At 35.4% G+C, this 12420-nt stretch overlaps 1 protein-coding gene across 7 annotated transcripts in view; it reads right to left on the bottom strand.

Annotated features, from left to right (window-relative positions):
* Positions 1–12420, bottom strand: part of CTNNA3 (catenin alpha 3) — a 1730823-nt gene that overhangs the window by 1292525 nt on the left and 425878 nt on the right. For all 7 annotated transcript variants that reach the window (XM_041748054.1, XM_041748055.1, XM_041748056.1 and 4 more), the window contains exon 6: positions 11561–11824. In XM_041748054.1, coding sequence (XP_041603988.1) covers positions 11561–11824 — 264 coding nt within the window. The remainder of the gene's footprint in view (positions 1–11560; positions 11825–12420) is intronic.

Genomic DNA, 12420 nt, shown 5'->3' with positions numbered 1-12420 from the left:
CCCCTGTTTTTATGTTTTAGGTGAGCTTCTTATAAATAACATATAGCTAGTTTTTGGTTTCTATTCTAAGCTTTCACTATTAGTGCTTTTAAGAGTGTAGCTCTTAATGTATATTGTTATGATTACAGAAATATTTTAATTCATTTTATCATCATATCTTCTAGAATCTATTTGTCCTATTTTTTTCTAGGGTTTCTTTTTTTTTCTCCACTTGTTTCTTCTTTTGGATACACCAAGTTTCATATTTTCTTATCCTATTTTTCCCTTCTCCATGTTTTCAAACTATACTACCATTACACACTTTTAGTAGTTACCTTAGATGTTTTGACATGCTTACCTTGGATTGTCTGAAGTAAATCAATACCTTTATCTTTCTTCCAAAAAAATAATAATATCCTAGAACATTTAACTCTTATTCCACTCTTGCTTAACTATACACTATTATTTCCAAGAGCATTAATTCTGTATTTTTAATATTAAAATTGTAATATTAAATTTTTAATTTTAAAACTGTAACTAAGTATACAGTTATTAATCCTTTATAAAAGTTAATATTTGAGCAATAGTAACCCCATATACTTACCATTTTTTCTCCTTACAAATTCTTGTATTTGTAACTTTTTTCATTCTCTTCAGCAATTTTTTCAATGAAGTTGACAAACTACATGTTCACAGTTATGTAAAAATGTCTTTATCTTTGTTCTTTAAATATAGTTGCATTGTGCACAAATTCAGGGCTAATAGTTATGTTCTCTCAGGACATAATAAGGTAAATCCATAGTCTTATTCCATCTATATTAGAGAAATCAGCTATAGGACATCACTCATTTCTGCATTACTCTTCAATACTGTTATTAAAGACCCTTTTCCCTATTTTGTATCCTTAGTATTTTTATCAAGGATTAGTTGACCATAAATGTTTGAATGTATTTCTGGGCTATCTATTCTGCTCCATTGGTCTATATGTATGTTTTTATGCCAGCATCATATGTTTTCATTACTTTAGTTCTATAACATATTATTTTTTTAAAGATTTTATTTATTTATTCATGAGAGACACAGAGAGAGAGAGAGAGAGAGAGAGAGAGGCAGAGACACAGGCAGAGGGAGAAGCAGGCTCCCTGCAGGGAGACACGTGGGACTCGATTCCGGGTCTCCAGGATCAGGCCCTGAGCTGAAGGTGGCACTAAACTGCTAAGCCACCCAAGGCTGCTGGAGAGTTCCTATTCTTGAACATAGTATATCTCTCCATCCATTTCAGTCATCTTTCATTTCACTTAGCAAATTTTATTTTCAACTTTCCAATTGTTTGCATTTGTATAGCAGTACCTAAATATCTAGGCAAATAACAGACCTACAGGAAGAAACTGACAGGAAAACAAAAATAGGAGACTTTAACATCAATCATCCAGATAGAAAATCAATAAGGGAGTAATGGCTTTGAAGGATACATTAGACCAGATGGACCTAAAAGAAATGCAGAACATTCCATCTCAAAACAGCAGAATACACATTTTTTTTCAAAGGCACATGGAACATTCTCCAGAACAGATCATATGTTAGGCCACAAAACAAGTCTCAATAAATTTAAGAAGGCTTAAATCATATCTTGCATCTTTTCTGACTACAATGGTATGAAACTAGAAATTAAGTGCATTAAATGTGCAGAATTCTTTAGGTAGTATAGACATTTTAACAATATTTGTTCTTCTAATCCATGAGCATGCCATGTTTTTCCATTTCTTTGTGTCATCTTCAATTTCTTCCAAAAATGTTTTATAGATTTCAGAATACAAGTCTTTTACATCTTTGGTTAGGATTATTCCCAGGTATCTTATTGGTTTTGATGCAAAGCAATCTACATATTTAATGCAATCCCTATCAAAATACCACCAGCAGTTTCACAGAACTAGAATAAACAATCCTAAAATCTGCATGGAATCACAAAAGACACTGTATAGCCAAAGCAATCTTAAAAAAAAAGAAAAGAAAAGCTGGAGCCATCACAATTCCAGACTTCAGGTTATATTACAGAGCTGTAGTAGTAGTCAAGACAATATGGAACTGGTACAAAAATAGACATTAGAGCAATAGAATAGAAAACCCCAAAATGACCTACAACTGTACGGTCAATTAATCTTTGACAAAGCAGGAAGGAATATCCAATGGGGAAAAGATAATCTCTTCAACAAATGGTGTTGAGAAAACTGGACAGCAACATGCAAAAGAATGAAACTGGACCACTTCCTTAAACCAAACACACAAACAATTCAAAATGGATGAAAGACCTAAATGTGATTCCTGAAACCATAAAAATCCTAGAGGACAACATAGTGTCATTCTTTTCCATGTAGCTTTCCAGTTTTCCTATCACCATTTATTGAAAAGATTGTCTTTTTCCCATTGTATATTCTTGCCTCCTTTGTCACAGGTTAATTGACCATATTGGTGTAGATTTATTTCTGGGCTCTTTATGTCATTCTATTGATCCATGAGTCTATTTTTTTGCCAGTACCATTCTGTTTGGATTAGTGTACCTTTATAGTATATTTTGAAATCTGGGATTGAGATACCTCCAGCTTTGTTTTTTCTCAAGATTGCTTTGGATATTTGAGGTCTTTTGTACTTCCATACAAATTTTAGTATTATTTGTTCTAGTTCTGTGAAAGATGCTCTTGGTATTTTGATAGAGAGTGCATGGAATCCATAGATTACCTTGGGTACTATGGACATTATAACAATATTAATTCTTCAATCTATGAACATGAAATATCTTTTTATTTGTGTCATCTTCAATTTCTTTCATTAAGGTGTTACAGTTTTCTGAGTATAGGCTTTTCACCTCCTTGGTTAAGTTTAGTCAGGAATTTTATTCTTTTTGGTGCATTTGTACATGGGATTGTTTTCTTAATTTCTCTTTCTGTTACTTGTTAGTGTTTAGAAATGCAATAGATTTCTGTATATTAATTTTGTATCCTGCAACTTTACTGAATTCATTTATTAGTTCTAATGGTATTTTGGTGGAGTCTTCAGAGTTTTCTATAAATAGTATCACATTATTTGAAATAGTGACAGTTTTACTTCTTGAGAGACACACAGAAAGAGAGAGAGAGGCAGAGACATAGGCAGAGAGAGAAGCGGGCTCCTTGCAGGGAGCCTGATGTGGGACTCGATCCCAGGTCTCCAGGATCATGCCCTGGGCCAAAGGCAGGCGCTTAACTGCTGAGCTACCTGGGCGTTCCTTTGTTTTTGATTTTAAAGAAGTTTTAAGCTTTTTCCCATTGAGTATGATATTAGCTGTGCACTTTTCTTTTCTTTCTTTCTTTTTTTAAGATTTTATGTATTTATTTGAGAGAGAGAGAAAGAGGGAGAGAGTGCACAAGTTGAGGGAGGGGTAGGGGGAGAAGCAGACTCCTCACTGAGTAGGGAGTTGGACATGGAGCTTGATCCCAAGACTTGGGGATCATGACCTCAAGTCGAAGGAAGACCCTTAACTGATTGAGCCACCCAAGTGCCCCCAGCTGTGGGCTTTTCATATGTGATATACAAACTTAAAATGGATTAGACTTAAATGAGAGATGTAAAACCATAAAACTCCTAAAAGAAAACATAAGCAGAGCAGTAATCTCTTTAACATTGGCCTTAACAACATTTTTAATGATATGTCTCCTCAGGCAAGAGAAACAAAAGCAAAAATCAACTATTGGAACTACACCAAAATAAAATGATTTTCCACAGCAAAGGAAACCATCAACAAAACAAAAAAAAGCAATCTACTAAATGTAAGAATATATTTGCAAATGATACATCTGATAAGGGACTAACATCTAAAATATGTAAAAACTTCTACAACTAAACACAAAAGGAATCCAATTAAAAAAATGGACAGTGGACCTGAGTAGACATTTTCCCAAGGAAGACATACAGACAGCCAGCAGAACACTTGAAAAGATGCTCAACACCACTAATCACCAAGGAAATACAAATCAAAACCACAATGAGGCATTATCTCACACCATTCATAATCACTAGTATCACAAAGACAAGAAACAAGTATTGTCAAGAATATGGAGAAAAGGGACCCCTCCATGCACTGTTGGTAGAGAAATAAATTGGTGCAACCACTGTAGAAAACAGTATGGTGTTTCCTCAAAAAATTAAAAATAGAACTACCATAGAATCCTTGGTATTTCCACTTCCCCCCCCCAAAAAAAAACACTAATTCAAAAAAAAATACATGCCTATGCTTACTGCATCATTATTTACAATAGCTAAGTTATAGAGGCAAATAAATTAATAGATAAAGAAGAAATCATATATATAGAAAATGAAATATCATACAGTCATAAAAGAGGACGAAATATTGCCATTTGCAACAACATGGAAGGATTTAGAGGGTGTTATGCTAAGTGAAATAAGTCTAATAGGAATGACAAATACCATATGATTTCACTTATATGCAGGATCTATAAAACACTTACATGCTTGTTTACAAGCCAAAAAAAACAAACCCATATTTTAAATATGGAGAACAAACTGGTCATTGCCAGAGGAGAGATGGGTGAGGGGATGAGCAAAATAGATGAAGCAGATGAAGGGGTATAAAAATAAGTAATAGAGATGAAAAGTACAGCATAGGAAATATAGTCAATAATACTATATTACATTGTATTACAATATACTTTGCATGCTGATAGATGGTGACTACACTTACCTTGGTCAGTACTGATACATATGCTATATTGCTGAAACTAACAGTATATTGTAGGTCAATTATACTTCGACAATTAAAATAAAAATAAAAACTTTGCTCCTCAGGGAGAAGCTGGGAAATGGGGATCCATCTCATTTATAAGGTGACGTATTAGAGGTGGAGTTCATGATGAAAGTGTATCTTGACTTTTCTAACTGTGTTGATGTGGGTATTTTCTCAGCTGCTCAATGTGCAGGAATCTCTCAACTAGTTTCTGCATTTCTCTCACAGGTAATATATCCATGTGTAGCTGTTTATTCAGTGTGTTCATGAGTAGAGGGAAAGTCAAGAGCCTTCTATTCTGCAATCTTGCAGAGAATAGAGCTCTCTCTCTTTTCTTTTAAAAATATTCTTTGGTTTTGGTGTTCTTCAGCTTCATTACAATATGTGTAGATGTGGATTTCATTTTACAGATCTTGCTTGAGAATTATTAAGATTCTTAGCTATGAAAGTTGGTATTTTCCATCAACCCTAGGAAATTCTTAATATTTTTATACTTATATTACACTTATTATAATCTCTTCAAATCTATCTTTCAGATCATTAATTATCTAATCTCCTGTCTTGCCGAACCATTGAATTTTTCACAATTATGTTTTTCATTTTAGATAGTTCTGCCTGGTGAATTTTGACAGTCTTTTATTCCTTTACCATACTCTTCATACTTCAGTAAATAAGTGAGTGAATAATGTATAGTAGGCATTTACATTCAGTACCATAATTTCAATATTTGCAGTGTTTGAAATTCTGATTCTGCAATTCATTTTCTGTAAAGTCTCATTTGTGTGTCTTGCTTATTTGTGTGTCTTGTGGCACATTTATTTTCCTTAGACCTCTATGAGAATTTTTGGTGGACTAGGTAAAAGGTGCACAGAGGACTTGAGTTTACTTCTGGCAAGTACTTCAGAGTATGCCAAGACAGAACAACTTTACATTTTCTACTTGGGTTTTAGAGGCTATTCACATAATATGAATTCTGACCCCCAAGTCCATTTAAAGATAAACTTATGGTTAAAAAATCTCTAATAGAGTGGTGCCTGAGTGCCCTAGTCAGTTAAGAGTCTGACTCTTGATTTCAGCTCAGATCATGACCTCACGAGGGGCTCTGCACTCAGTTGGAAGTCTGCTTTACTCTCTCTCTCCTCCCTGTGCCCTTCACCTCACTCCACTTGTGAGTGTGTGTGCTCTATCTCTCTCTAAAACAAATAAATAAATCTTTTGAAAAACTCTTTAAGATATTTTGTACTCTTTCTTCTGAGCTTCACAGAGCCAAAGTTAAGCCATCAAAGTTTTCCTAAACTGCCATAGGGGCTAGTGTTTTTCTTATTCATCCAATAAGTGATCAAATTTAACAATTCTCAGCTTCATGCAAAGAGTCTCATGTGACTTTCCAGGCGGCAGGATATAGGCTTTGTTTTTTGACTTCAGTTCATGGTCTTTCAAAATCCAAGCTACAGGCCATAATGAAAAAGAAATTCTCACAGCTGCCAGCATAGTGCTGTTGCTGGCTTGCTAGTCTGGATGTCTGTTCTTTGTATCTGGATGACCTCAATGAATTTCCTTACTTTACCTATCAGATTACCCATGTATTTAAAAATATTTTATAGATCACTTTTAGTTTTTCCAGTTCACTATATTTATCTAGAAACCAAAACTTTTCTTTAAAAAAATCATATTACAGTACTTTAAGACATCAATGATGCCCATTTTTCTTTATTACTAAATGCTAATCTGATTGACAGAGGTCCTATTTTCTCCTTCAGGTAAAAACTTTCCTCAAAATCATTACTCTTAGTAAAAGGCAGCATATCTTGGTTTAGGTTTAGGTTTGGTTTAGGTTTAGGTTTCTAGCAAACCTAAACTAAGGCTAGATATTAGGGTAAACAGCCACTAAGAATAGAGAATTATCTTATCATAGAAAAATATCTAGGCAGCCTATCACCTACATATGTTTCTGGTAGCTATCCTCATTAAATTCATGTCCCAGTTAAGTAGAGCAACATACCCAAAATATATGTACTACCAGTTGGAGAAAGGAGAGGGAAAAAAAAAGGAGTACGGGAAAAAATGCTCTTCAATCCAAATCACAAAATGACATACAGCATTGCTACATGCACTCTTTCCTTCCTTCCTTCCTTCCTTCCTTCCTTCCTTCCTTCCTTCCTTCTTCCTTGCTTCCTTCCTTCAAATCGATGATATCATATCACACTTACTATGTATAGGACATTGTTCCAGGTGTTGGAATACAACAAGGAATAAAGAAATATATGAATTATGATACATAAATGAATATCTAAAAATAAAAAAATATGACAGTTCTTTGAAAATGAAAAATTACTAAATAAAAGTCTTTGTTATTGTCATATTTATCACAAGAGGATCTGGATAATTCTTACAGACTATCTTTTTCCCACTGGAAAAAGAAAATATGTTTTAATGGACTTGAAGTTTCAAAGCAATTTTCACTGGCAAAGGTTCTTGCTTAAAGGTATTTTCAAAATTCTGTTAACCTATAATTTGACACTTCTCAATTCTCATTCAGTCACAAATGCAAAAGGAACACCCTATAATTCACATTAAGCTCTCCAATAAATCAATCCATTTAGCCTGTACAGTGTTCTAATTCAACTTCTATTTTCTCCTCTAACAATAAATCTCAGATTCCATACCCACAACCAGCCGTGGACCAGAATGAAAGATTTAACAAAGCTTCAGCACAGTAGTTGTTGAATAAGCACTCTGATACATTTCCACACTATAAACATTTAATGAGACTTACTCCCAACAGAGTATTTACTACATCAGTTTATTTCATAGTATTATATTTGCAGAAGCAAGACAGAGCAAAGGTTATTTTGGATCCTTTACCAATACAGCTTCCTGTAAATAAAGAAAAATGCAACCACTTAATTTACAAAACCACTTTAAAAAGCTAAGTGCTCAATAAATTCTATTTTATCTAGTTCAGACAACCTCAGCAGCTATATATATATATATATATATATATAGCTATATATTTATATATATATATAAAATTCAGGCATCTTGTAGTGGTTTGAGCATCCCTGGCTTTAACTGGAACTGATATCAAAGGTTGTTAAGACAGCATTAGTATTTCTAGGAAGTATCTTTGGGACTCCCGCCTGCCTCGTTCAGAAGTGAGTCAGCCACTAATCCTGAGAAAGGGAAGACTCCATCACCATACCGATTTCCACTCTCATCAATGCTATACACACACACACACACACACACACACTTTCTTCTCTCTAACCACTGCCATATCTTGCCTGTAGCAGCCACTTTCAACCAAAGTGAGAAAGGAGAAGTCCTAAGAAAAGGAGCCATTTGGAAATCTTCTGTCTTCTTCTATAATCCTAATAATATAAAATGACTGATTGGGCTAAAATAGACATCTTATCCACTGATACAATTCTGTTTAGTACTATGAAAAAATGTGATAGGCAATCCTATCTGAGCACTTTAAAAATTTCACTTCACCGTACTATCCACTCTCCAAATACAGAATAGTTCTACTTAAATGACACAGGTACTTGGCTACATTTATAATTTCTCTGATGGTTCATACAGACTAAGAATCTTAGCATAAATTAATTACATTAAGTTGTATCTGTGAGAATTCAATATAGCAGAGGACTGGGATCCCTGGGTGGCGCAGTGGTTTAGCGCCTGCCTTTGGCCCAGAGCGCGGTCCTGGAGAGCCGGGATCGAATCCCACGTCGGGCTCCCGGTGCATGGAGCCTGCTTCTCCCTCTGCCTGTGTCACTGCCTCTCTCTCTCTCTGTGCGACTATCATAAATAAAAATTAAAAAAAATATATAGCAGAGGACTTAGAAATACCTTCTGGAACCAAAGTAGATCACTTCCTGGATTCCACCACTCACTAGCCTTCTGATTTGAGCAAGTTATATGACTTATCTAACTCTCAGTTTTATTTTATTTTATTCTGTAAAACAAAAAGTATTTATAAGGACACTGCAATAATTAAGCATCACATTTATGTAAACTGCTTAGCTATCCAGAAATGTTACATATTAATGTATGGGGGAAACTAACATTCTGTTCATATCACTGGTATAAAAATACTAAGAAACACAATCTTGCCCACAAGGAGTTTTCAATCTCACTATGGGTACTGTTCAAAAGTCATCACTAATCATCTACCTTAATTGGTTTCTAGAATTTTCAAATAGATGCTAATAATTAGGAACTTAATAAATTTTTTCGTGGGTGCCAATAATAGGGAATTTAATAATGTTAGATTAGAAATAAAGACATCTGTTTAAAGACATGTAACTAAAGGAAAACATGAAGAAAAGTTACTCTAAATTTAAATGAATTAGATTCTCATAAGTTTATCATGAAAGTAATAATGTTACCAAAAATATGGGAATTATATGTGTTCAGTTTAATTTTTAAGTTACCAGTAAAAAAAAAATTACTTTAGTAATTTTAATTGCAATGATTTCATTAGGGCAAAATTTGCCTCCAAACAGTCATCTTAATTAATGATAAGGAAATTTATTGAGCATTTACTATGTGTCAGTCATTGTATTAAGCCTTTTACCTGTATTATTAATTCACTGATTCTGACAACACAATGATGTAGGTCCTATTATTATTACCATTTTAGAGATGAGCAAACTGAGATTTAAATAACTTTCCTAGACACTTGGATGGCTTAGTGGTTGAGTATCTGCCTTTGGCTTAGGTCATGATCCCAGGGTCCTAGAATCGAGTCCTGCATCTATCTCCCTCCGCCTATGTCTCTGCCTATGTCTGTCTCTCTCTGTGTCTCTTAGGAATAAATAAATAAATAAATAATTTAAAAAATAAAAATAAATTTTAAAATAACTCTCTTAAGGTCACATGGGAAACAAATGCCACAGATGAGATAGGAACCCTAGCATTTGGGTACTAAAACCCTAATCTTTAAGCATAAGTACTATGTTGCCTCCCATTAAGCAAGTGCATATCTGACTTGCATAGCTAATGATCTTTGACATCATACTTGAATGTCTGATAAGTATCTCAAATTCAACATGTTGGAAATTGAGTTTCTGTTTTTAAAAAAAGATTTTCTTTATTCATGAGAGACACACAGAGAGAGATAGAGACATAGGCAGAGGAAGAAGCAGGCTCCCTTCGGCAAGCCCCATTTGGAACTTGATCCCAGGACCCCGAAATCATGCCCTGAACTGCAGGCAGCCACTCAGCCACCCAGGTGTCCCGGAAATTGAGTTTCCTATCTTCCTCTCAAAATGGCTTTACCCACTGTGTTCCCCACCATGGCTGATGAAAACTTCATCCATCTAGTTGTTAAAGAAAAAAAAATTAAAAACAGAGGAAAAAAAAAAAAACATAGAACCTTGTTGTCATCTCCAAAAGACACCGACGTGTACTGTCCCTATCTCCCTTCCAAGTAGGACTTACTGCTCAGCTTAGGGAAGTGTGGCCAACAGATGGTCCCCAGCTGTAGATCCTACAGAGTCTATCCCAGTTGCAGAGGGCTGTTCCCTCTTCCCTGTGCCTGGACATCATACATAGCCTACAAAGGGCAGGACGACTTGCATCCAGTGACTAAAAAAGGCAAAAACAAAAAGCCTGGCTACTTCTCCCTGATAGGGGACACCAGAGGGCAATACTCCTTCTAGAGCTCTCTGCTGACTGGTCTAGGCTTTGTGGGTCTGGCTCATGGGTAGACCTCTTCCTCTGTTCAATCCTCCCCCTCCCTCTTCCCTTCACACATATTAACTCCTAACAATACCTTGTATCCTTGTATCCCCAACTCTTCAGTATGTGCTTTTTTGGAGGACCCAGCCTGCAAGATCAGCCATGACTCCTCCCTTTCTCTCACATCCCACATCAGTTCTGTCAAATCCAGGTAGCTTTACTTAAAAAATTTAGCCTTAGTATTCATTGATGCCACCCTGGTCCAAACCAAACTGTGAGGAGGAATGAGGTAGTGCCCATAAAACATAAGATGGAACCTATATTACTACAATACCATTCTGTCTGGTTTTTCAGCTTCTCCTTTTGTTCCCCTTGAGTCTACAGTCTGCAAGCAGCCAATGTAGTCCTTTTAAGACTCAAGTGTCATACCTCTGCTTAAAACCTTACCCTGGATCCCATTTAAGATGAAGTAAAAGCCAGAGCCCCTAAGTGGCCACAGAGTCCCATTGGGTCTCCTCAGTTTGGCTCTGACTCAGCCCCTAAACTCCCCACTCAGGCACCCTGGCTTCTGTGCTATCCCTTAAACAATGGGACATGCATTGTTCTGTATCTCCATCTGCTCAATTACCTAGTCTCCTTCAAGCCTTCAAGTTATCTTGCTTTCTCAATGCGATGTTCTATATAATTTACTTATCTACAATGTTCATTATTTCTGGTTTTTGTCTATATTCCTCTGTTAGAACATAAGTTTCATGGGGGCAGTGCTCAATTATATCCCAAGCACAAAGAACAGAGCCAATGATAAGTCTTTGTGAAATGGATAAATCTTACATTTCATAAATTGATCCATGTAAACTAAAATCATCGTTTCAATCTAATCAACGATCCCACTTTAAATTCATTGACTTCTTTGGAAGAAATGTAAAGGAAGTAGAAATCTACTGATAGAATGTTTTCCTCTAATCAATTCATTGGAAGACAGAATGCAATGATGGAGACTGATTAAGTAACTAGATTTTTATTTACTCATAGTCTAAACTCCAACCTTAAAGCCCACATCTGTTTATTTTCATACTGGGACACATCAAATCACATTTTACCTTTCTCTCCACTTACCTCAAGCTCATCAAGGGCACTTCCCAGGGTTGCTGCCTTAGATTCTGGTGGGGCAATCATATTCTGGATGCCTTGTGAAGCATTTGAAATTACATTGAGGGCATTGTGAATTTCTTCACAAACTGTGTCCTTGCTGGCTTTGAGGGAAGCAACATCAGAATGTTCCAAACAAGCTGAACAAATTGAATGTAAGAGGGGGGAGTTCTGCTTCAGTGAGGCCCGGGCCCCTGCGATTTCATCCCTCTGATTTGGAGATTTTAAGTCCTAAAGAAACACATAAGAGGAGAGCTTCCTTACAATGAGTTATAAAAGAAAGATTTATACAAAAAAGCTCCATTTTTCTGTCAATATAAATGAAAAGATAATAGACACTAAGAAGTCAGGTATAAGTTAAAATCAAGGGCATCAATTATTTCTACACTCCTTCAGATTCTGTTAAAAGTTCTACAATAGGAAAGCTGAGCCAATTAGCAAATAAAGGTCACAATGGTGCAGATGTGTAATAACTAAGTAGATCTTACATTTGTCAGTCATATCTTGCTTATAAGTCAGGAAAATACTCTGACATTCACATTATTAAGTACATTAGAAGAGAGCCTGAATTGCGAGGATGTTGATTACCTATTTCCATAGATGCTTATGATTGCCTTTAACCTTTTCATTAAAACTAAACCAATTCAGTTAAGAATATTAAATTGAACCTCCTACCATTCAGCTATTTTCCACTTTTTTTCAGAAATACTAATAATTTAATCCTGGTTCTTTCTTTCTTTGACATTTATTCAAAAAATAGTTATTGAGCACTTAGCATATGCTAGCCCTTGTGCCAGACACCAAGTGTACAGATGTGAAGAATCCTA

The sequence above is a fragment of the Vulpes lagopus genome, chromosome 3 (genome assembly GCF_018345385.1).
Source record: "Vulpes lagopus strain Blue_001 chromosome 3, ASM1834538v1, whole genome shotgun sequence".
NCBI lineage: Eukaryota > Metazoa > Chordata > Mammalia > Carnivora > Canidae > Vulpes > Vulpes lagopus.
The sequence above is the reverse complement of the archived record's forward strand: the minus strand, read 5'-3'. Positions and strand labels throughout refer to the sequence as shown.